Here is a 24,797-nt window from a genome sequence, read left to right on the forward strand (position 1 = left end):
TTATTGTGCTTTCTTATTGTTCAGGAATCCATTGGCAGCAGAAAAGTAGTCCTTATGGAAACCATTCTTGACTTCTGTTGTGACAGGGGTTTCCTTTATAGCTGTTCTTGAAGGTGCTTTCTGGTATGTCTATAAAAGCAAAATCCAAAGTAAATACTTGGATTTATTTAGTGGCCTCCAAACACTACTTACAGTTAACTGTAAAATGGAGCTGTCTGGTATTTGTTGATGCAGATGTATAGATTTCCTTCAGACTGTGTTAAGGGAACTGTATTTTTTTCACTGCTGTGTGTGATATTACCTTACTAGTATTACTGTAATACTTCTTGAAGTCAAAAGAGATTTTAAGCCCTTTTCACTAGAAGCTCTATGTATGCAGGCAGGCTGGAACAGTCTCTGCTAAAAAGACAGGGCTGCTTGTTTGTTTTTTTTTCCAAGGAGGGAGGAAGACTCAAAAAGTTGCCCAACAGAGCAAATTCAGACCTCCCAAGTCCTGAATGCAGTACTTGGTATACGAGTACAGAATTGAGCCCTGCTACAAGACTATGTTATTGCAGTATGGAGGAGCTGAGCTGCAATGGGGGAGGTCATCATTACTAAATGTCTATTTCTTGCAGATGTTACTACATCTGTCGTTCTTAACTGACATACATATTTTAATACAAACATTTTAGGTACTGATGCTAATCCTACATATGAGTTCATCAAGATTGGTGTGAAAAAAGTTGGTTTTTTTTTTTCTTTCTTTTTCTTCCCCCCCAGCCCTATCAGAAAGCTCTTGGAAGACTGCTTACCTTAATGTAGAAGTTTATGAAGAGAATGACCAGTGTGGCCATATAGGAGGACTGGAACATGAGGCAGCCAAATGGGAATCCACATGGCTTCACAGCTGCACTGAGTGTGTGCACAATAGTGAGCACAAACTGGACCTGTGGAGGAAAGATCATGCATGAGTATTTGCTGAGAAAGGGTTGGTGCTAGCTAAAATAGATATCACAAAGTCACCTACTCCTGCTCTTTGAAAGTTCGAGCCCTCTTGCAAACTGTCCCTTTCTGAATCTGTGAATGTATTGTGAGCATTAAGTTAAAATGATACTCTTATGAAATTAAAAAAAACAACCAACAACAAACAACAAAGGGGTCAGGCTTCTAAAATTATGAGGCCTAGTTGGCAAAATGAAAGCCCTTTTATTTTAATAGGGGTTGTTCAGTCTCCCAGACTGTGTTGTGCCAGATACTGGGCAGAAACTTGAGAAAACTCTGAAGACTCCAGGTAATAGCCTTATCAGTCTGAACTGAAAATGGAAGTTCCCATCTATTTGCCATGATTAAGCAATGTCCATTTTCTATGCAAGACATAAAAAATAATGGAATTTTATGGACTGTAGAGTTTCTACTGTATTGTAGGAAATATTTCAGAGCATCATTTCCTTTATTAAGTTGTGCAAGCTGTACTAGTGACTTAGTCTGCATGATGCTCCTATGGTGGAGCACCTCTCCTATGAGGACAGGCTGAGAGAGTTGGGGTTGTTCAGCCTGGAGAAGAGAATGCTCTGGGGAGACCTGATAGCAGCCTTCCAGTGCCTGAAGGGGGCCTACAGGAGAGATGGGGAGGGACTCTATCAGGGAATCTAGTGATAGTATGAGGGGTCCCGGTTTTAAACTGAAAGAGGGGGTAGATTTAGATTAGATATTAGGAAGAACTTCTTCACTGTGAGGGTGGTGAGGCACTGGAACAGGTTGCTCAGGGAAGTTGTGGATGCCCCTTCCCTGGAGGTGTTCAAGACCAGGCTGGATGGGGTTGAGCAACCTGGTCTAGTGGGAGGTGTCCCTGCCCATGGCAGGGGGGTTGGAACTCGATGCTCTTTAAGGTCCTTTCCAACCTAAACTATGATAGTATTTTGATTTGAATTCCAACTGGCTTAATTCTGCAATTGGCACTTTTTATCTATCATTCAATTCTGGCTTTTTGAAGGATTTCTGGTCATTAAAAGTGAGATTAAAATAGATACATACCAATTGTGCCTGAGTGAGGTATTTTTTCCACCACAGATACTTGCGCATAGAAGGGATGACTGACAGTCCGTAATAAGAATACATGAGTACGTGGATAAAGCTATTCAAAGTGGGTCCAAAGAAACCTGTGAAAATCCAACAAGGGAAACATTTAATATACCAAATGCTAAAAAGTGAAAGAAGATATTATTGTTAGCAATGCCTGCTGCATATGGTAAGTCTTCCCTCTGCTTATCCTTTGCTAAATACGTTCCTGATGTGAAGAGGTGCTGTCCTAGGGACAACTGACAAACTGAATGGTACTCCCTGCAGGGTCTTTCTCATGCTGAATATTGTATTTTCATCCCATCTTTTTCATTTTCTCCACTTTCCTTTTGTATTCTGGTTATTGCTGTTGTTTCTCTCCCAAATGGGGGGGATGAGCCTCTCCATTATTGCTGTAAGCTTTAGGCATCGCTGTGGGTGAGTCCTGCTAGTGCTGCAACTTAGTGCACTGGGAGGCACCCACTCTCCTGCTTCCTGATGCTGTAGTAAGGGCTTTACTCTGAATTAAACTGGCCTCATATGGCTGTGTTTGGGCACTGCTCTTGTTTTCTTCAGTGGCTCTTCTGCTACATGCAGATTTTCAGAATTTCACCCCAGATAATACCTTGCCACTCTAATCAGCTGTAGTTAGTAACTACTAATTCTAGAGAAAATTAATTACCCTCTGTACCTTACAGACTATTGAGAAGTAGCAGCAGTACTCCACCTGCTGTATGTTCATGTGTTTGATGGCAGATGACGACTACAAGATGATTTCACCAATTGTTTTGATTTTTCCACTGATTAATTAATTACTAATTAATTACTTAGCTACTGAATTTTCCACTCCGTTAATTATAATAGTGCAAAGCTAGTACAAAGTCTGGGGAATATGTTCAGGCACAACAGAAAGCACAAACCCCTGCTAAGTTGTTTATTCCTCTGTGGAAATAGCTCGTAATTGCTGTGAAAACTTTGATCTCTGCTATAACAGTGATTTACTTTGATTTTTGTGCTGTTCAAAATAAGTGCCAACAAATGTGAATTCTGCTTTTTGTTCTGAAAACATCTGCAACAACTTGTTTTATAAAATATTACAGAGGACTGAGGTGACTCCCTATAATAGCTCAAAGTAAGAAAACTGATTTTCTTTTCAGGTCTGATAACAAAGCTACAGGAAGGCTCTGGTTGTATGAAGCCCTGGAAAAGTGTGCACGTTGTGAGACACCTGAAGTCATTCTCTGCTGTTTGGACTTGGTATCATACTAAGTGAGCCGCTTGTGGAGCATCTTCCCCACTTTAACAGGGGAGGTGACAACAATTGCAGTATCTTAAGATCCAATTATTTAGAGGTTAGTGTTGTGAAATCTATTGGACCCAAAGTATAACGAGCCAAATGATGCTGCTGTATCAATATGAAATGTAAGACCTTATAGAATACTTCTGGCAGTTCTTTTCACAGTTCAAGTAGTAGTTTTAAGTTTTGCTGCACGCTTGCATGGAGGCAATGCTGATTTAGTTTAGCCTGCTGCCTTCTGAGTGCCCTCAATTCTATCCTAAACACAAAATTCTCTAAAGCCTTTATAAATTAACTTTTAAAAGTCTCTACTGCATAATGATATGAACTGGTAGCTACTAAAACAATCCCTGATGTTAAAGAAAATTGTATTTTTGGGTTTTTTTGGTATGCTATATTACTAGACAGAAATTGCATTCTTGTGTACTACTCAGTAGTGTTATCCTGTCTAAAAGTGGTTTGAAGAGAGTAAATATGAGAGGTGGTGGCATCTAAGTGGAAAATCTAGGGCCGAACACTCAGATAATTTTTTTTGCCTTAAGCTTTTAACCGTGCATTTAATTTTACTGCAATCTGCAGGTGTTTGGCAGTTCTGAAACACAGGCTATGAACCTTAAAGGTGTTGCCATATAGTGCAGTGACAGGCTTCCTTTGCCTGCTGGTGCGGTTCCCCTCCCGCAACAGGTGACTTATACCTCAGGTGATAAAGCAAACAGAGACTTACTTTGCCCACAAGGTATCCAGTTCAGGACACACCACCAAATGTTAAACATAGTGGCATGGTGATACACATGAAGGAAGGTGATCTGGCTGCTTTTCTTTCTCAGTACAAAGAAGATAGTATCCATGAATTCAATTACTTTGGAAAAATAATACCACCACAGCACCTTGGCTACCTGTACAAGCAAGAACAAAGCAGCAGGAGATCACTATCTGTCCATAAAAGGGCTTAAACATTGCTGTACTTCATCAGTCTCTAGGCATGCAACTTCCCAAAAGGCAATGATATCCTATTGGAAGAGGAGCACAAGCTCTTGCTTAAATTTTATTCCCCTTTTCAATGAGGCAGTTCAGAAAAAAATGCATAATTTTTTCTGTGAATGTATAACTATATCATTATCTATATATAATTTAAGAAATACAGACTTTGAAGAAGGTTTTTCTAATTGTTCTATTTTTTTATCAAAGATACAGTTGTGTGGGGTTTTTTTGTGGTTTGTTTTTTTTTTTTTAAGGGTTCTACCACTTACACTTTCTTGGTGCTGAACAGATTTTGCTGGCAGCTTCTTCTTTTTAAATAATGCAGACCTGACATTCAACATAGTGGAACATACCCTCTTCTAGAGTTGAGACACTTTATCAAATCTCAGGATATGTGCCAGGCAGTTAGTTAAAATGGAAAGAGGGAAAACACCTTGTTGATGGGAAAAGGCATTTAACTGACCTTTTTCTTGCCATAACACATGCAAATTCTGAGGGTTGGGGAAAATTTTATATAGGTTAACCAATCTTTCTGTCCTTGAGCCCTAACACTATCTGGAATGTAAGCCTGATGTGGGGAATGACAGAGGGTTAATACGTGGAATTGCTGTGATGCAGAAATAAGGGTTGAAACCAGAGATTAGTTAAGCCAGAAAAACATTTCTGCAGTTTTCCAGAGCTTAGAGTTGGACTTAAATCAGTTTCCAGCTACAGCCCAACAAGTGTTACACTTTAGATAATTGATTATTGTTCCAAGCTTTAAAATTTTCTATATTCTCTATTTGAATAGTCAGGCAACACTGTTTTGATCACAGATCTTGATATATGGCTTTTCAAAATACTCCCTGTCATGCTTTCTACAGTATTGAATACAGGTGCATCTGTATTGAGTCAGAAAGATAACATTTCTTGTTTGCTACCAGCTGTTAGGCAACCTGATTAAAAACCCTCATGTTAAAGATGTTACTGATAATGTCCTTATAATTGCTGTGAAGGCAGTTATGAGGATGCAGAGGGAAGGGCTGCCACGGATGCTGGGGGCTGAGCTGCTGCTGTCTCTCACCCGGATGTCGGCCTCCCCTGCGCTGTGGAGGTTCTGGCACTGCAAGTTGTATCCTCCTTCCCATGTGGCCAGGATGAGCTGGAACAGAAAACACGGCAATGATGTTCATGAACAGACATAGCTGTTTGCTTTTACCCCTGCAGCTGTTCTGTGTTTATTGAAAAAAGCAGCACAGAAGTATAGTAGGTCCCCACTCCTTCCATGAGCTGATGCTCTTAAACCAGACAGTTCACTAATATCTTCTGCTTTGAAATGGGAAAGGCATCAGATTGTGTTGGAGAGACACACTGAAATGGTATGCCTTTTACATTTCTCTGGCTTTAGAGCCTTCAAGGCATCCATTAAAATCTCTTCTTACTTATAGTGCAGTGATCCTCTCTCCAAAGCTTGTGCTTGAATATTGTATCTCTGTCCTGAAGCGATAGGAACAGAGCTTAACGTACCTACTTGTGCAAAACCGTCCTGGAGAAAAATCCCCAATGCCAAGCAAGCAAACAAAAGGCAAGTCCAAAGTAGTGCAATGGAAGAAATATTTCCTTATGCCATATATTTCTTTATTTTACACTGTTAAATGCAGGAGGAAGTAGAGAAGAGTGGGCAAAGTGCTGAGTGGAGACATGAATAGACACACAAGCAATTTCATAGATTCAGTACATTTCATGCTGGGAAGCAGACAAAGCAATGAAGTGTCAGGCTACAATGCTGTGGTGGAGCAGGATGTGTCTAGAAACCCATGTGGTGGTTTTTGATACGGAATATTTTTATAGTAATGACCACCTAAAGCATTCAGCAGCTGTTTTGGAATAGGGAGTATAATTTGTTGTCTATAAATGCTACCTAGAGTCCATTGATTTTTTAAAAAATAAAAATAAAAAAAGGTTTGGCTTATTCTTGAATGTGTGAAAAGTGATTTTGGGGGCCAAACCGAGCGATTCATGTTCTGGGGTCTGTCTCCCTCTCTACAGAGGATGCAGTGAGCAGTGGTGGGAGAAGTACATTGAATTGTTATGCTGTAAGCAGAATTGCAAGATGCTATGAGAAGTGGACTGCCTTCAACTCTGGCACTACATTGGGGAAGGTGTGTATCAGCGCGTGTACAGACTTTTCCCTCCACTTCAGACTGAAAAGTAGTTTCCTGTGTTGAATGTGTGACAGTCTATACAAAAGTGAAGCAGAGATATTCTCAGTGATCAAACTGAATTAATTCCCAGAGTAAATGCATTTAAAAAAATTATTGATAATATTATTTGGAGAATTAGAAAATAGCCCAGAATATTTATTATAAATTTACATTAAAAAGCAACAAACCCTGGAGAGCCAGGGTCTTCTATTATTTTTCCTCTGAATTACAATTCAGCGATTGTTTCTGTAATTCCAACATAGTTGGTGTATGTGGCTAAAATAACCCATAGAGATTGCTGAGAGAGACTAAAAGACAATAAATGAGCGTTCTGTGGGTAACTGCTATATAAAGCCAAAACAAACCCACTCCTTTTTGGAACAGCCTGTGTTTCAGTGGATTCGCCTACAGCGTGTGCCAGAGGTCACCAAACCAAGCAGGATGGGACTGGAGTCTAAAAACAGGAGAAACAACAAATATCCAGCTAGAGATCCCCATGCAAATGCTCGGTGCAGCTGAGATTACAACTTGTCTTGCCAAATTGGCCTCTGCTTGGGTGCTGTGCCTGCAAGTGCACAGGGCTGGGATGTCTGGGCTCCTCTCCTTTCCCCACTGTGGCAGGTGGGTGGGAAGGGGAGGCATGGGTCACGCTTCTCCAACGAATGTAACCTGCAGAGGTGCTGGAGGAGAAGGGAGTTAAAACTTGTTGAGAAAAGCCACTTCATTTCCCTATTATCTGTTTCCCTGCTACCTTTCCAAAAGCATCTGAGTGGAACAGGGGTCACTCCTGTTCTCTGAATAGGAGGCAGAGGGCATGCAGCTCGCCAGCTGTCCACCCTGTGGCATGTCCTTGGTCCCCAGATCTGTGCCTACGCTGTAGCTGGCAATGGGTAGCAGCTTTGTGAGGGATGGGGAGACATTACTGCATGGTTGCTTTTCTGGGTATCTCCTCTCAGTGCCTTCTTTGTGCACTCTCTTGCTTTGGATTTTTTTCTGCAAATGAGAGGTGACTGAGTGATCCCCAAACTGAGACTTTTGGAAAAGCGAGGTTACAGCATCATTGACAGGCTGTTGTTGAAGATTTGCTCTCAGCTCGGTCTTGTTCCTTGAGAAATGCTGAAGAAAATGGAATTGGCATCTTGTTCTTGGCTGGGAGCAATACGGCCAAACAGCACTGGAGTATCAGGAGCCCATCTGGAGGCAACATTCTGGATGCCACCCTGGATATGATCTGATGTGCCTATAACATTTTTTTTTTTTTAATCTAAACCTCTTAATTTAACCTTATGAGAGGTATGCAATTCTTAACATTTTCTTCTAATATTAACTAAAGCAATTTAACCTGATTGATTCTATTGCATTCTATATCTGCAAATTCGTACTTTTCCTATGCTTAAATTGGTCAAATCTGTGCATTCCTCTTTTAATGTATCTTTGGGAATCTGCTTTTTTCAGGTTCCAATTGTGCAAGCGCTTTACTCTTTCAACGTCTTTTCTCTTCCTTTAACAACTAATCCATTTTTTTTGCTTTGCTGAAGATACCTAACCTCATAAAATTTTCTGCTACAATAGGTGAAATGTTGGTTCACAGAAATTTGCTAGAAAAAATTGCTATTTTAAAACATACCAATCAAAAGATTTACAAATGTTCTGATTTGTATATGATAACAGACTGATTTTTTTTTTTTTTAAATCTATTTTGTGTGGTGTTTTCTTGTGTGTTAAAAGTCAGGAAACTTGCCTGCTGGTGCTGAACTAGTTGCTCAGTCTTATCTCAAGACTTTTTTTCAAGTATTCTATTCATAGGTCTCACGTTGGAAAATGAGATGAGAAAACCCTTAAAGGCTCAGAAATAAATATTTATTTCTTTTAAATATCACAATTTTTTAACTTAGCATTTGAGAAATCTGCAGCTCATCACAATTGGTCAGCATGCAAATAGAGAGCAAGCTTCAGGGTAAGAATACCACCTCTGACTGCAGGGTTTTCTTTAATTTCTTTTGTTTGTTCTTCCATGATTCTGTTTAATGCCAGATTTTGCAGATCATACTGTGCCTATTCCCCAGTCATGCAGAAGAGTTCCCTCTGATTTGTCTCTGTTTGAAGCGGCTTAGAAGATCTGTTTTGACTATCTTAGCCTTGCTCTTTCATGTTAGCTTTTCTGTAGCTCAACATTTTTGTAGTTTGTTGTAGGTCTCTTACATACCACTGGGTCTCCTTTAGGGAAAAGAGAAGAATCCGCTTTGAGTTTTGTCTAATTTTTAAGATTTCTGGCTAACTTCCTAAACAAAAAATTAGTGAAGAAGCTTGGAGGGCAGAGAGTACTTTTTTGAGATCCTGGTGATCCTAGGCCGTGACTTTCGTGTTGGCTATCAATGATGTAGAAGGTAAGCAGCTTACCCAGTGGTACCAAATGAGCCAACAGTGTGCCCAGGTGACCAAGAAGGCCAACAGCATCCTGGCTTATGTCAGAAATAGCATGGCCAGCAGGACTAGGGAAGTGATCGTCCCCCTGTACTTGGCACTGGTGAGGCCCCACCTCGAATACTGTCTTCAGTTTTGGGCCCCTCACTGCAAGAAAGACATTGAGATGCTGGGGTGTGTCCAAAGAAGGGCAATGAAGCTGGTGAGGGGTCTAGAGCAGAAGTCTTAAGGAGCAGCTGAGGGAACTGGGGTTGTTTAGCCTGGAGAAAAGGAGGCTGAGGGGGAAACCTGATCACCCTCTACAACTACCTGAAAGGAGGGTGTAGCGAGGTGGGTGTCAGTCTCTTCTCCCAAGTAACAGGCAATAGGACAAGAGGAAACGTCTCAAGTTGTGCAAGGGGTGGTTTAGATATTCGGAGAAATTTTTATACTGAAAGGATTATTAAGCATTGGGACAGGCTGCCCAGGGAAGCAGTGGAATCGCAATCCCTGGAGGTATTTAAAAGACAGGTAGGGGTGGTGCTTAGCGATGTGGTTTGGTGATGGTTTTGGTGGTTTTTTGTCAGTGTTATGTTGATGGTTGGACTTGATCTCAAAGGCCCCTTCCAACTTAGATGATTCTATGATTCTATTTCTGAAAAGGAAGCTGGTACCCTGAAACAAGATGTTCAGTGACTAGGTCTCTTTTTCTCTGATACCAAACTCATACATTACTATACAGTTTCAGTTATGTTCCCTTTCACATGCTGAGCGCTCTCACCACTGTGGAGCTGATGGTATTGTGAGTCATGCAGAGATTGTGCAAGTGCAGGATATATTAAAGAGATGAGAAATCCCCTCTCTCTTTCAAAATACAAATTCTCTCTCTCTCTAGCAAACAATTCTTTGAATGCTTTGCATTCTTGGCAGCCTACCCTGAAAATAATATTAACACATGCATTGTTTGAAGCTATTTAGAAAAACAGATCACGTAAAGAGGAAAATGCTGCCTTGTGAAAAACTAAGTAGCAACATCCTGTTATTAGTCAAGTTTTGATATTTTGCTGTTGCTCTGATGTTCTTAACAGATTCCAGTTGTTTCACCAACAAATAACCTTTACTCATCTGCTCAAGTATAAACAGCACAAGGATTCACAACACTTGCTTCACTGCTGCTATCTAACTCTTACCTTTGTTTCTTTTTTAAATGGATTTTTTAAATCACATTCTTCAGGAATGAGAGCTGGTTATTCTGTAAGAAATCTCAGCAGAGGAGGACCAGCAGGTGCCAGAAAATTATGCCAATGCCTCCCACCTTGCTGAGTAGCAAACTAAGCACCAAGAGCCCTAATCTGGGTGCCTGAGCTGTGCTCATTTGAGGCTTTCAGCCTCAAAAATCTCACAGCTGTAGCTTGTTCCTGCATCTGTCCTCTACAGGTAGGCTAGAAAGGAAAGCAATGTCATTTTCTGAATGGATATTGCTATTTCTAGTGACTGTGGTTTCTGTGCTCTTTGACTTGTCAAAAAAGCTCTGTTGCATGTTGCGCTTTCTCAGAGAGAAAATATCCAGAAGCAACAAGGTGTTGCCCCTTGTCCCACAGCAGGAGAAAGACAGAGGGTGAGGCACCACCATCTGGAAGGTGAGCAAGCCTTGTAAGGCATTCAGAATATTTTCAGTTTACCTGGAGAGAGGGTTGGTTTGCGGTCTCAGGAAAATGCACAGATCTTTCTCACCACACCCACCCTTCTAATTTTTAGTTCATTTATTTGTACTAATATGTATACATTTCTTCACTATTTATTTTCATCGAGTTTTAGCTCCTAGAGATAATTCCAAAATCAACACTTCAGCAAAGCTTTGCATGTACTGCTTTGCTGTCCAGACTGATCCCCTTTGATTCCTGGTTCATGACTTTTATCTCCAGATTGATCTGCCTTGATTTTTTTTTTTTTCCTATCAGAGCCATCCTAAATAGGCTTCTGAAACACCTTGGTACCTGTGAAAAAGTTCAGAAGGTGAAGCCAAACCCGAATATTGGAATTAGTATTCAACCGCTGCCCAGGGAAGTGGTTGAATTGCCATCCCTGGAGTTATTTAAAAGACATGTAGACATGGTGCTTAGGGGCATGATTTAGTGGTGGTTTTGGCAGTGTTAGGTTAATGGTTGGACTCAATGATCTTAAAGGTCCCTTCCAACCTACGTGATTCTGAGAAACAGATGCTGAACAGGAAACACATCACAAGATTTTTCACAATTGAAATATTTTGTTGTCCCTCTTTATGATGCAGCTGAGATTTTTTTTTTTTTTCATGGGGACAGGAATGTAAAGAGCATGCGTTGAGCTACTCTTCAGTAAGCCTTCCCATCTCTCCATGGGTCTGGGTAGAGGTCCAATAATTACATGTGTGGTGGCCCAAAAAAATATTGGTTAATTCTGTGATATACTGACAGGTGTTTTCTGTCCTGACCTGCAATATGTAGAGCTGGGCTCCATGCTGGGTCTCTTATCCTACCCGGGCATCCTAAGTAGAAGGATACTGGTTATTCCAGAGCAGAGGAAGCAAGTGGTCCATGCTTTCTTCTTATTTTGAGATCAGAAAGTTTATAGTTTCAATAAATGTCTGAATTCTTTTTCTGTCACAAAAACTCTTTCAAATGTAAAGCTGTGTTACTGAGAAACTCCTAGCCAGTTCCATTTAATACCCCTTAAATAGGAGGCTGCTAGAAGGATTAGTGAACTAATGACTTCAAAATGACTTGGAGTTATGAATGCTGGTTCTTTTCTGTGTTGCTATTTTCTGGGATAGTGAAATAGGCTAAACCAAATCCCTTCCAGGCTTATTTTCCATGAATCTTTGATTACATGTTCCATTTTGAATAGCTTCTGTGTATTATTTTATAGTACCAGTGGTTGTACTGGAAGATTTGCACATGTGAAGAAAACCCTTATTCTATAAAATCTTGCTCTTGGTTTGCAACAATGTTCTACTGAAATCTGTTTGTATTGGGTGGGTGAGATCCAGAGCGCTGCCGTTTTCATGAGCAGGCTAAACATTTTATCTAAATGCAGAGCTTGGAAAGGTCAGTAGAAAAGACACGGAGAACTCAGAGGATGAAAACTGAGAAGTGAGGACAATGTGTCTCATTGGAAAAACTGCAGGTGAGAACAGCAAAGTCAGCTCCTCAGGTCTCCAGACAAATTATCTGATTAAGATCGAAGAACATCTGGGAATATAACTCTATCCAGACAAAGTTCTTACCCTCTCAAAAAGTGTTTACTTTTGTCCTTACATTTCACTGCTTTACACTGCAGTCTTAGCGACCTTTTGCTGTCCAGTTTGTCTTTCTCACTTCTCCCTTCTTCTAAATGGTAGAAAAGCACACCTGATTTCTTCTGGTTTCTCATTTTGTTCTTTTCCTCTAGCTCCCCTAAGGTTAAAATAGAATTTCTGTCCTAATTAAAGAATTACTTCAAAAGAAGCCTTTACCTCAAGCACTGATTCTTATGGATCTAGAATCCTTCCTTGCTTCTCTGCTAAATTTACATTTGCTAACTTCTAGACAATTAACGAAGGATTAAATAATTGATTACAAACTTAATTTTCTCTTTTTTTTATTATTATGTTGAAGTTGTATTTCTATAGTAAAATCCCAGGATAGTAAAATCAACTAGGATCAATGTTTTTTTTTTTTTTTTTTTTAACCTTTCCTCATCACCTGCACTATTAAAATTAAACTTAGACCTTTCACTACTCAACCCTATCTTTTTAACATTTGCACAGTTAGGAAGCAAATTTTTCTCACATCAGCTATTATAATGATGGAATAAAACAGAGTTGAATTGCTCCTCTTATTTTAGGTTTGTTCCTTTCATTTTGCCCACAGTTATCCTAAATCCAGGCATCATACTTTCTAGCAATTTGTGAGATGTTGTCCCAGTTGCAATGTGTAGGGCTAAAAACGGCGGCTAGTGGCCCAGATTGTGTCAGCATTGTCCTCTGATCTTTCCCTGCTGGCAGACGATACAGAGAAGGCAATTCTGATACTCCTGGGAATCCTCATGTCATCTTGTCACCTGTGGACCTGCAAGTCATGACTATAATTCAGAAATCTGACTTACTGTTGGTGAATTTTCAGGTCCTAGAAACCGGTAAAGTGAAAGTAATTTTGTCTCTTTTTTTTTTTTTTTATCCTTTGTAGGGTAAAAGACTTTTCTTCTAGTTTCACTAAAAAGGTTAATGCACTGGTCTTGCAAGGCTTGTGCAGTTCTTTCCTCTTTGCTCTGAATTGAGGGCTCCTCACATGCAAGTCCTGCTTCCCCACATGAATGTGATTGCTTGCTTACAAATCCTATGGATTTGTAGTAAGTCTGTGAAGCTACCTGGGGATACAGGCAGCTTGAGACATCACGCCACCCCTATGCTAATGACACATATCTCTAGATCTCCTTTTTAATCTGACACAGATGGTGCCAGTGTCCTGGTTTTCTCAGTGCCTGATCAACAAAAGGACTTGGGTGAGAGCTTGATGACTAGCTGAGATTTAATTTAAACAGGGCAGAGGTGATACTTACTGCTGGGGAAAGCAACCTAAGACCATGCTAGAGATTGTCTTTTCCTATTAATGAGAGAGAGTATCCTCACCTGAGTAATTTCACAATTCAGAGATCAGTATTGGTCTCCTTTGTTTCCAGTTTTAATTTAGCATTGGAGTTGTGACAATTCTATCCTGCAGTGAAATTCAAAACCTTATCTTGGCCTCTGGTGCTTCTGACTGGGTCCCTGGAGTGTGGTCTGTGAATTGACTTGCCCATGAAATCATTATAAAATATGCAAAGTCCTGATTGCTTTTCACAGTAAACTGGTTTTCTGCTCATAATTGGCACTTTTAGGATCTTAGGCAGAGATTTTTGTAGAGGAAAGACATATTTTTCTTCAGTGAAAATTGCTGAAATTTTTGATTTTTGTTTTTTTAAAAAAAAAGTGGTGGTTGTTTTTCTTTATGCAGATTTTTGGCAATGTTACTGGAAACTGTTCTACTGGATCAGCTCTATTGATATGGGTCTATGAACACTTAATGGTACAGAAGAGCACCATCTAATAACAAACCTATGATGCAGCCTTCTCTTGTAGGGGAAGGGATGGAGGGATTTGTATTCTGACTCCCTTGGCAGTGCTCCTGCAGCCTGCCTAATATAAGCATAGAACTTTAATATAAGCTTCAGACACTTGAAAAAGCCATGCTTCAAACCCAAGTACACCACTTTTCCATTATATTCAGTGGGGAGAGGTAAGTGCCTTTGATGACTTCAAGAAAATCCCTTTGTCTGACTCAAATGTCTAAATTAAGGTCTAATAAACTGCCCTTCTGAGAAGCTTTCGAAGGTACCTAACTCTTTCTTGACAAAGTTTTGAGATCTCAGTAGTATAAGGGCAGCTGGGCAGAGCTGTTTTTGGTTTTGTTTGGGTTTTTTTAGAATTTGTCCTTCAGGTATAGTGAGGATACCTGACCTGATGCTGATGGCACATCTTAGAGTTGTCCTGGAGCTGTTCCTCCAAGTACTTTAGGGATTGGTTGACCTCAAAGCTCATGGCGCTAAATTTGGCTTGCAGATACTTCATGCCCACAGTGCAGTGCATGGAGCTCTGGCTGAAATGTTCCCGTTTTGTCCCAATGAAACGCAGTTTTTCTGGTCATGTTTAGTTTGGAGAAGAGGAGGCTGAGGGGAGACCTCATTGCCCTCTACAGCTACCTGAAAGGAGGGTGTAGAGAGGTGGGTGTTGGCCTCTTCTCCCAAGTGAATAATGACAGGACCAGAGGAAATGGTCTGAAGTTGCAGCAGGGGAGGATTAGATTAGATATGAGGAAGAATTCCTTTACTGAGAGAGTGGTCAGGCACTGGAAGAGCCTGCCCAGGGAGGTGGTGGAGTCGCCATCCCTGGAGGTATTTAAGAAACATGTAGACATGGCACTTCAGGGCATGCTCTAGTGCCCGAGATTGTTGGTTTGTGTCTGTTTGCGGTTTTTTTGGTGTGGATTTTTTTTTGGTTTTTTTTGGGGGGGGGGTTTTGGTTTTTTTTTTTGTCGTTGGACTTGATCTCAAAGGTCCCTTCCAACCATGACGATTCTGTGATTGTGTGAAAAGAGGAATCTGCCTTTGGAGATTTAAAACTAGCCCTTTTTTTGTAACTCCTTGCTATAACCTTTGTCTTCTTGCCTTGAGGGTTGTGCAAATCAACTGTAGTCAAGAGACAGCTAAACTAGGTTAGGAGGTGAAGAATTGTAGCACGGATGACCCCCCTCAGCTGGTTTTCCGTATTTCTCATTAAAGTCATCATGTGGGACAGTCTGCATTTGGAGATACACCCCTTCTTTTAAATGAGATATTTTTCTTTGGAATGACTAAGAAGCACCCGCTCTATTCGGGAGCTATCACAGGGAAAGCTGTGGCACCTTACAAACAGAACCAAGAAGAGATAAAAACAACTATGCCAATAACTGGTTTGGGATTTTTTTTGTTTTTTTGTTGTTGTTTTGTTTGATTTTGGGGGTCGGTTTTGTTTTGTTTTTTGTTGGTTTGTTGGTTTTTTGGTGGTTCATCTGTATTATAGAGCTTACGATTTTGTGATTTCTCTGCTACAGAGACCAGAGGGGTTCAGGTGCAGTGGGAAGGTGGAGGAATAGGACAACTGCTATAATGTCTCTAACTAGGAATTAATCCTGGATCATACTGGAGGGTTCAGCTGTGTTTACATAAAAAAAACACTGTGCAGAAATCTTTAAATAGAGGTAACTCTTGCCTTAAAGAGCTTACTGTTCATAAAAGACAGAGAAATGGGCCAGAGAGAAGCTTCAGAAATGAGGCATTTTGAAATGTTGAGTCACCATAACTGTGTTCCATACTGAAGATCATAGAATCATAGAATCATCTGGGCCGGAAGGGACCTTCAAAGGTCATCTAGTCTGACCCCCCCCCACAGTCAGTGGGGACACCCCCAACTAGACCAGGTTGCCCAGGGCCTCGTCGAGCCTTACCTTGAATGTCTCCAGGGAAGGGGCCTCAACCACCTCCCTTGGCAACCTATTCCAGTGCTCCACCACCCTCATGGTAAAGAACTTTTTCCTAATGTCTAACCTAAATCTGCTTTTTTCCAGTTTAAAGCCATTACCCCTTGTTCTGTCATTGCCGGCCTTTGTAAACAGACTGTCTCCAGCCTTCCTGTAGGTCCCCTTCAGGTACCGGAAGGTTGCTATTGGGTCTCCCCGGAGCCTCCTCTTCTCCAGGATGAACAACCCCAGCTCCCTCAGCCTGTTCTCGTAGCAGAGATGCTCCAACCCCCTGATCATTTTAGTGGCCCTCCTCTGGACCCTCTCTATCAGGTCCATGTCCTTCTTATATTGAGGGCTCCAGACCTGCACACAGTACTCCAGGTGAGGTCTCACCAGAGCAAAGTGGCAGAATGACCTCTCTGGATCTGCTGGCAACACTTCTTTTGATGCAGCCCAGGATGTGATTGGCCTTCTGGGCTGCAAGTGCACATTGCCTGCTCATGTCCAGCTTTTCATCCATCAGCACCCCCAAGTCCCTTTCCTCAGGGCTGCTTTCTAATACCTCATCCCCCAGTCTGTATTGATAGCGATTGATATATAGATGATTTCTGCTGGTTTCCTTTTTGCTTGTTTTCCTTCAGCAGGGATGTGCAAGTTACCTCAGGCAGGTCTGCAAGTCTTGGCTTCTGTTCCTTCACAGGAGAAGCTGTGATAGGAACCAGGCAAGAAGAATATAAAAAATTCCAGAGCCGCTATTATGAAAGAGTGTTTTGTCCAGTGTAAACCCAGCCTGGCTGACAGTCCAGAGCCAAGAATGAAATGTGCAGTAAAACAGCTGGGAGTGCAGATCAGTGATGTCCCCCCAGGCTCCCAAAAAATGCAGAATGTGGAGCTATGAGCCACTGCCAGCCATGCCCAGCTGCAGTCCGGGAGGCATAAATCGGCAGCCTCCAGCTACAGAATCAAGGTCTGAAGGGACTAACCAGAGGACTAATGCAACTCAGCAATCGTCTGCAGCAAAGTTAGCCTCAGGAAGGGCTGGGCAGTGAGGTGGCTGAACGGGAGCTGGCTCAACACAATTCCTACAGAGGTGGGAATCGGGCAAAACCCAAGTTAGCTTCATTCATGTAGGTGAGACCTGCTAAAATTCTCTTTGTTCATTCATTTACTTGTGGCAAGCCAAATCAGCCTGCAGGGGAAGGGAGCAGTATTTTTGTTTTGTATTCAGTTAATTCTTTTTGCTGAGTCCTGCTACTGAAGACAGTTATCTGTATACCTTCAAGCAAAATAGGGATTTAAACATCAAAGTGCTAATATAAATTCTGGAGGACAATCAGTATGGAGTCGTCAAACCTTCCAGCATTTGTGCTGGTTTCTCCTTTGCTCTGGGCCTGATCCTGCACTCTCAGATGCCCACAGCAACCGCTGAAGCCAGCTGGAGCTTTGGCCGGGACGAAGCTCTGTAGCCCTCTCCAGCACAATCACTCCTTTGCACAAAGGCACAAAACCTAAACTGCTGTTCAGCCTCTTGACCAGGCCAGTCACCCAGTGTTTAGCTCAAATTAATTTAAACTTGAAATCTTTGGGGTCCTGTTTGGCTTCTGCAAAGTTTCTTCTCCAGCTGACGGAACAGTCAGTCCTTGTTTTTCTCGTGGAAACTGCTGTTGTGGCAGGGAGCCCGGGGAGCAAGAAGTGCTGCGAGGCTACGTAGGCAAGGCAGCAAAGTCAGCTCACGCCTCTGCAGGTCACACCATGAAATCAAGCACATCCTTCAGCCAGGGCTTCTCATGCCCAGGGGTCGCTCTTTATGCCAAGTCAGAAAAAGTTTTGTGGTTTTCGTCTTTTAGTGTTTCTTTTTTAGGGCCACGAGTGATGGTTGTTAATGCTTTAATATTAAAAATAATTCAATTATCACAAGGGTAGGAATGAGGACCTCCCAAACAATATCAAAATAGCAACTTTTGGCTTCTGCTCCCCACTGGGGAGGTGAAAACACATGTATCTTTGCTGAGGAGCACTGTGAGTCCTCAGCTGTTGCAAAATTGTCAGATGCATTCACACCTCTTTTCTGGTTCTGAATGGATCCTGATTTCTGTGAGCCTGTTCCTTCCTGATAAGTACTTGGGAAATAATCTGTGTGACCATATTCAGCCTCCAAGTCCCACAGCACTTGCTTTTGGCTGAAGTGGCAGGTTTTTAAAATCTGTCTCTTACTGTCTGACTATATGAGGAAAGCTTCTTAGCCAGCAGAGCAGAAAAAAACCCATCGAATTGCCAATGCCATAAATAAGTCAGTACTTACTCTCATCTATAAATCTGTTCACATTTAAGCATTGACATTTGTACATAGAAAAATCATTCTATAGACAGTCATAGGAACTGCTGCAGTTTCCAGTTCATGCTTGTAGACACTGTCCTGGTAGCGGCCAGCTGTCTGCAGGAGTGGACGGTAGCTCAGGAAGGACAGTTAAAACATGCCGAGATATAAGCTGATAAGTTACTATACAACTCACTGTCCAATTGCTAAGGGACTTTTCTTCAACTTAAATTTACTTTGCTGCTGATGTTAAATTTTCTAGCAAAATTGTCTGTTGCCAAGATATTTCTGCTAAAACCTGTATATTGCTTACCTTTCTCAGCTGTGCTGCATGGAAGAACACTTACCTCTATGAGCATGTACAAGGAGAGCAGTGTAATCCCAAGGTTATATACAATGAGGTGAGCCCTGAGAGAGAAAGGAGGCCTGTCCTTCATGAACTTGTTGCCCAGCCATATGCAGAGTAGGTATGCTCCAGTGAGAAAAAATGTGGGAAGGTAAGAGTCCAAAAGGAACCATCCTCTAACCCTGGTATCTGGAAAGAAACACATGCAGCAGGCAATTAAGAAGGATATGGTGAAGTATTGCTAAAATAAGGCGGATCATATCATGAAAAAAGTCTGCTAAAAGCATGAGAGGGAATCTGCCAGGCTTTGTTTGTGAGAGCTATTGGCTTTTACCTCCCCAAAACTGTGTACTTATTCAGAGAATGTGTGCTGGAAACTGCATGAAATTCCATAATAATTTGAGGTGACCTAAACCTCCTTATTTTAACAGGAAAGAAAAAACAGAAGAAAATATTTCTATATGTTTGTAAAAATGTAATTTAATGTTTTAACTTAATATTTAATTGAATCATGTCTTAATCTGCTCAATGGACAGTTTGCAGAATGTATTTAATACAAAGTATGCATGTTAAGTTGCCAGTTCATATAATATTTTAATTCTGCATTTGCCATATAAATATGAAGGTATATTACATTTGCTAGAAAATCAAGGGGAGGATTTTTCAAGAAACATTAAATACGAAAAACAAATGGCAAATGTGTACTTTGATGGTTATCAAAGATATTTGGCAAGGCAAGGGCTTGCTTTCTCACAGTTTCTGCCCCATTTGCCTCGTCCTGAAATGAAATATTAAGGTCAAATCCTGCTTGCCTTATTCACACAGGTAATCCCATTGGCAGTAATCAGATAGCTCAGTGTATATGAGCAAAGCCTAATCCTGTATGCCAATCTGGAGGCATCGCTTCATTGTCCTATGAGCGAAAGGAGTGGTTTTGTTTGTTGTTGTGTTCTTTTTTTTCCCCCCAAGATGGAGCAAAAGTTAGAGTTAATTTTCCATAGCAACAATCTTCAGACGTTTATCCATGAAAATAACAGGGGGCATCATGGCTAGTTTTTCAGAAAGGTTACTCTAAATCTGTCACAATTTATGGAGTAAGTGAATAAATAAGTCAGTGAGAAGCTATCGTGCAGGTCACAGTAGTTCTTTCAGCTCGTAGAAACTGTTTTAAATTACTTAGTTTATTTTTTACAAAGACCAAGATTATGTTAAAAATTGTAAAAGAAGAGAAGGTATTCACGGTGCATGAAAAAAATACTGTTTTTCCACTTGTGTTCAGTTTGGAAAGGACTGGGCAATGGACAATGCACAAACCAAATGTGCCCAAGCACTTAACAAACTGTTGCCAGTTACAACTTTGCTGTACTGTATCCTTTCCGACTATTCTTTCCTCAGAAATACATGCATACAGGTATACAAAAAGTGAGATTTTAAGTGAGTTACAGTAATCTGCTTATGAACAGGGCTATGAGCATCAGCTTTCTTATGACAGTCTCCCTCCGCTTCCCACCTTGCTTCCATCGCAGTGGCTATAACGCTCATCTGTTGGATTTGGGCTCCACATAGGATGTTAGCTCTTTTTCGGGAAAGACTTTCAATCAGACCTAAGGTACTGTGGAAAGCCAGAGCTCCCCTGGTTTTGTCTGTCCCTTCTGGACTTCCAAAAGTCTCTAGGAGAGGCATAGGATTAAAGCAGTTGCTCCAGCACAACCATCTATGACAAAGCACCATCCTTCCTTTAGGGTGCCCCTGCTTTGCTGTGCATTACCAAGACAGAACACCTGTTTTTTGTTTAAAATCTCAATATCTATTTAAGATCAACTCAGTGTGAGAGTAAAACACTTCCAACAGCCCTCTTAAAGTTCATGAGCCACATGTGAAGCTCTGGAATGGATGTTTTTGAGGGGATTCTGCTCCCATGTGGGCTCCACACAGGTTCTCCTCACATACTGGCTCTAAACAGGACACAGGAGTCATAGGACAGGTAATGCTGTGCATGTGTTCATCTAGTGTATGTTTTCGGAACATAAGGATTTAATTGATAACCTAAATGAAGATGTACAAAGCAATCGTGCCAGCTGCTATCTAGAGATAGGGTCTCATCATCCAAGGATTGCAACACTTGGTGCATAAAGGTTACTTGCCCAAAAGCCAACTGGCATCAGCAGATAATGAAACAGCATGTTTGCTCAGAGAGGAAAAGTAATTGGAAGAGAGGAGAATACAAATTAAACTAAACAGCATTAAATGCTGTCCTAGTGTGCCCTCAGAAAATTTTCACTCTGCTGTGAGTGGCCACAAGCATGTGGGCTGATCCGTACAAAAGCAGAACTTGTGTGCTTGTTCAGGTCAGCACGTCAAGTATTTTTAAGATCTATACTACTTCCATTTCAAGAGAAATTATTCAAATATGTAGTCTTATTGATTACTTTCCACCCCGACCTTGGTACCTTGAAGAGTAAGACAGTTATTGGCAGAAAGTGGTTTATAAACAGCAGCCAAGGAACGTGACTATTTTGTTTCCACTTACGCTTATCCCTGAATGACAAGAAGAGGGAGGTTTTTATGTGGCAGGAAGGGAAAGGAAAGGAAGTGTATTTCAAAAGAAGTTATTGGAAGAAGGAGAGATCAAAAGTATTTCTGTTGACTGATGGTTCGATCTCTGTGTTCAAGTACTATAAAGATACGCTGTCAATAGGAGAAAGAATTACTTCTACAATGTTGAACCCACAAAGCATATGAATTTGAGACCAAGGCAGTGAATAAAGGCACAGTGTGAAAGTGCTGGACTACAGCAGGGGAAGGAGCAGGCACCCACAAGCTCTGGTCGCTCCATGAATAAGCTCATTCACGGTCACTGCCTACAATGTGCCAGACCCTTGGGGTGAAATCTTGGCTCCTTTGAAATGAGTGGCAGGCCTCCCAGGTTCTTTAAACGTATCAGGCTTTTATCAGTGAGGTTTAGAAACATTTTGATTCAGGTTTCTGTATAGCTTTGGCCAGCTAGTGCCTGAGTAGATTCAGACCTTTTCAGGTGCAGAGGGTAGATGGGTTTGCACCAATACCTTGCTACTGTTCACACTCAGTTGAGGAGAGGAAGAGTGCTTATTACTATTTCATAACTTTATTAAAATATATCTATTCTTGACCACCTCTATTTCTTTCACAGATGAAACAAGCAACCAATTGACTAGATTTAGCTCCTGCAATTCAATATTCCTTGATTTTGCATAACACCAAACAATACTCTGCAGATGAAGGCGACCCTGGAAAAATGCTCTCTTACAGAACAAAGTAGCTATTTCACTGTTTCTCATTTTTCCTTGAGCCTGGATTATCTCTTATGCAGAATAATACGGACCGACGCCAAATTGCAAGACCACTTCTTATTAAGAGATGCAACTGATGGGCATGTGTATGGCTTCTGTTCCCTGATCCAAAGGACTTGGTCTGCTAGTTCAAAAGCAAACACTGAGATAAATTTGTGTACAAAGTCCAGCTGACACTAGTGAACAAAGGCAAAAAATGTGCCTATATATAAATCAAACTCAGGTCTTTGATAGTACACCCCTTATTCTAGTAGCATAGCACTGCAGCTTATGTTAACCTGGTACCACCAGTGTCAGCAGAGATTGCCTCCGGGAACTAGTGTGTGGCTTTCTGTCTCTTCTCATGCCCTCAGCCGCATCTGGTAATGATGACTGAACCCTGTATAGTGATACCAATGTTTCAGGAGTCACTATGTAAAATACAAATAATAAATATGGGATTGATTTTTAAAAAAATGGAACACCGTTATCTGTCCTTTTAAGCCATCTTGCTGCTAAATGAAGTGTGCACTGTAGGTGAAAATTGGAGGAGAGAAAGCAGGAGAATGGTTTGTTCGTTTTAGACATTTGGGGAAGCTCTTAAGAATTCATTAGTTTTCATTTGTGGCATCATTCTATCCAATTTTAAACTGTTTGCAGTTCATTGTGAATTATTTATGTGTATAAACACATTGGAGGGAACTGTGTTATTCACGAAATGTATGATACTGTGTCATTATACCACCCGCTAAAGATTATAGTGAAGAGGCACGGACAAACAAATGCTATCTTCAGCATTGATGTCTGGAGAGGGATCATGATGTACTTGGCAAGTAATACAAATAATACTTGTTTAACTGAAGTGCTTTCTAAAAGCCCAAAGGGATCTGTGAGGTATTCTGCATTGGATTAACTACAATTCATTCCTTCAAACAATTTGTTCTGGACCAACAAGGAAAGAGGAATGAAGGAGAACACTATCTCCATTTGAAAAAAAAAAAGTAAAAAAAAAAGTACTTTTATGAGTATTGTAGAAGCCATAATAAAACTTACTCTGTTTTAATAGCTTCTGCAGTTCCCTAGCTGTTCAGTGTTTCTTCACCAGAAATCTTTCTTTCAAGCTTCACATTTACTGCAGAGATGATGGAAAAGATTTTGTAGCCTGGCAGCCAGGTAAGAAAAATGAGAATTTCTTAATTTTAAGAATGCCACAGTTTTCTTTCCCTTCGTCCTTCTAATTAAGCAAGAATGGTTTCTGGGACCTGGAGAGCATTATTGCAACAAAATGAGAATACGTAAGCCTATGTCCATCCACGTGGGCAACAGTTCTGGATTTATCCATTGGGAAAAGTTTGCAAGGCTATTCCTGAAGTTGGATGTTTAAGCCCAGCCCCACCAGCAGCAGGGTGGCCTTACAGGGACCTTCTCTGAAGACTGTCTGCTGTCTAAGCTCCTGTCTTACCCCTTTCCTCCAGTTGCTTGGCTGTCTTAGCCCTGACTTTGATGCTCTGTCCTCGCCTTGCCATAGTCTTTCTCTTTCTTTCTGCACTCCTACTTCAGGTTGGGTTTGTTTTTTGTTGGTTTTTTTTTTTTTTTTGATTGTTACTTTCTTCAGTCCTAACAAGGCATGAGGCATCTCCAATCTGCAGTTATTCAAGTTATTCTTGTCCAAACTGTTTTAGAAAGCAAAAATAGGAAGTAGAAAGATCCATCTGTTCTCCTGCCCCGACTACTGGTTTACTGAAATTTTGGACATGATCCTGCAGGGTGCTAAAAGCCCTTTCTTGCTTTTGCTCTGAGCATCCTTCTGAATTAGGCTATCTGATAGGTATCTGGACCAAAAAAACCACCTGGATTATGAATAACAATCAGTCCCAAAACATATCTTCCACTTTCAGAAAAATCCAGGCTTTCCATTTTCTTAATCTACACTAGAATGTAAAACTGAAATCCTTTGATATTCTCAGAAAAAAAGGACTCTCGATTCTATTGATTTTTTTTTTTAAGGTTTAAAAAAAAATCGGTTGCATTTCTTCTTTCACCTTCAGTATAATCTGTGATTAGTTTTAATTTGTATTACAGATAATATTATGTTAAACAGTCAAAACAAAAATCTATTAGCTTTCTATAAATGCAGTGCATTGACAGATTTCCTACAATAATGGTGTGTTCCTGCAAATACTGTGATTCTGCCTGTCCACGTTTTTCAATGAGAAATTATTCAGATAGAAGATTTTGACTGCTTCTATTTATTAGAATATTTTTGGATGGTAATTGGGGTAGGTATTATTTCCTAAACGGGCTATAGGTGGAGCAGCTTACCTCGAGGTCCAAACATGTAGTCCACAAATGCATTTACTTCCCGGTCAAAAGCTTTCAGGTGCTCCTAAAAAAATACAATGTCTTTGTCACACATCCTTTTTATCTCATGGCTCACGTAGACAATACAATTAATAAACCCTCAACAAACTGGCAAAGAGTGTGTAATGCTCAAGTATTTCCAGTGTACCCAATAGCATGTCTACTGCAAAAAAACAAACCTCTTAAAAATTATTTAGGGCAGATTGTGGTTTAGATAACAATAGAGGCCTTGTTACTGGAAACTGCCCAAACCAGAACTCTTTAGGGAGGAAAATTAAGATTTTACAAATTAAAAAGAACAAGTATCACAGCAAACCCATCTCTGATGGATGTCATTTTCACTCTGCTAAAGATGTTTTTTGCAGTTGTTTTTGTTATGTTTCCTCAACTGACTTTTTTTTTTTTTTTTTTTTTTTTGTAGAGAGGAGCTGGTGAATCCTTTGGTAGGCTTCACAAAGCTCCCTGGTTGCAACCAGCCCAGTGACAGCGCATCAGCTGAGTTATCTCAA

The 24,797-nt window shown here is 40.8% G+C and overlaps 1 protein-coding gene across 1 annotated transcript; it reads right to left on the bottom strand.

Moving 5' to 3' along the window:
- On the bottom strand, nucleotides 1–24,307 carry ELOVL2 (ELOVL fatty acid elongase 2). The gene is made up of 7 exons (XM_074146505.1): nucleotides 24,250–24,307; nucleotides 18,621–18,808; nucleotides 5,382–5,459; nucleotides 4,062–4,233; nucleotides 2,017–2,141; nucleotides 795–929; nucleotides 1–129 (listed from the first exon to the last, which is right to left on the bottom strand). Exons 1-7 carry the CDS (start codon nucleotides 24,263–24,265, stop codon nucleotides 1–3), a joined length of 843 nt encoding a protein of 280 aa, XP_074002606.1. The 5' UTR covers nucleotides 24,266–24,307.
- Between the last annotated feature and the right edge of the window lie 490 nt (nucleotides 24,308–24,797).

The sequence above is a fragment of the Numenius arquata genome, chromosome 4 (assembly GCF_964106895.1).
Source record: "Numenius arquata chromosome 4, bNumArq3.hap1.1, whole genome shotgun sequence".
Classification (NCBI taxonomy): Eukaryota; Metazoa; Chordata; class Aves; order Charadriiformes; family Scolopacidae; genus Numenius; species Numenius arquata.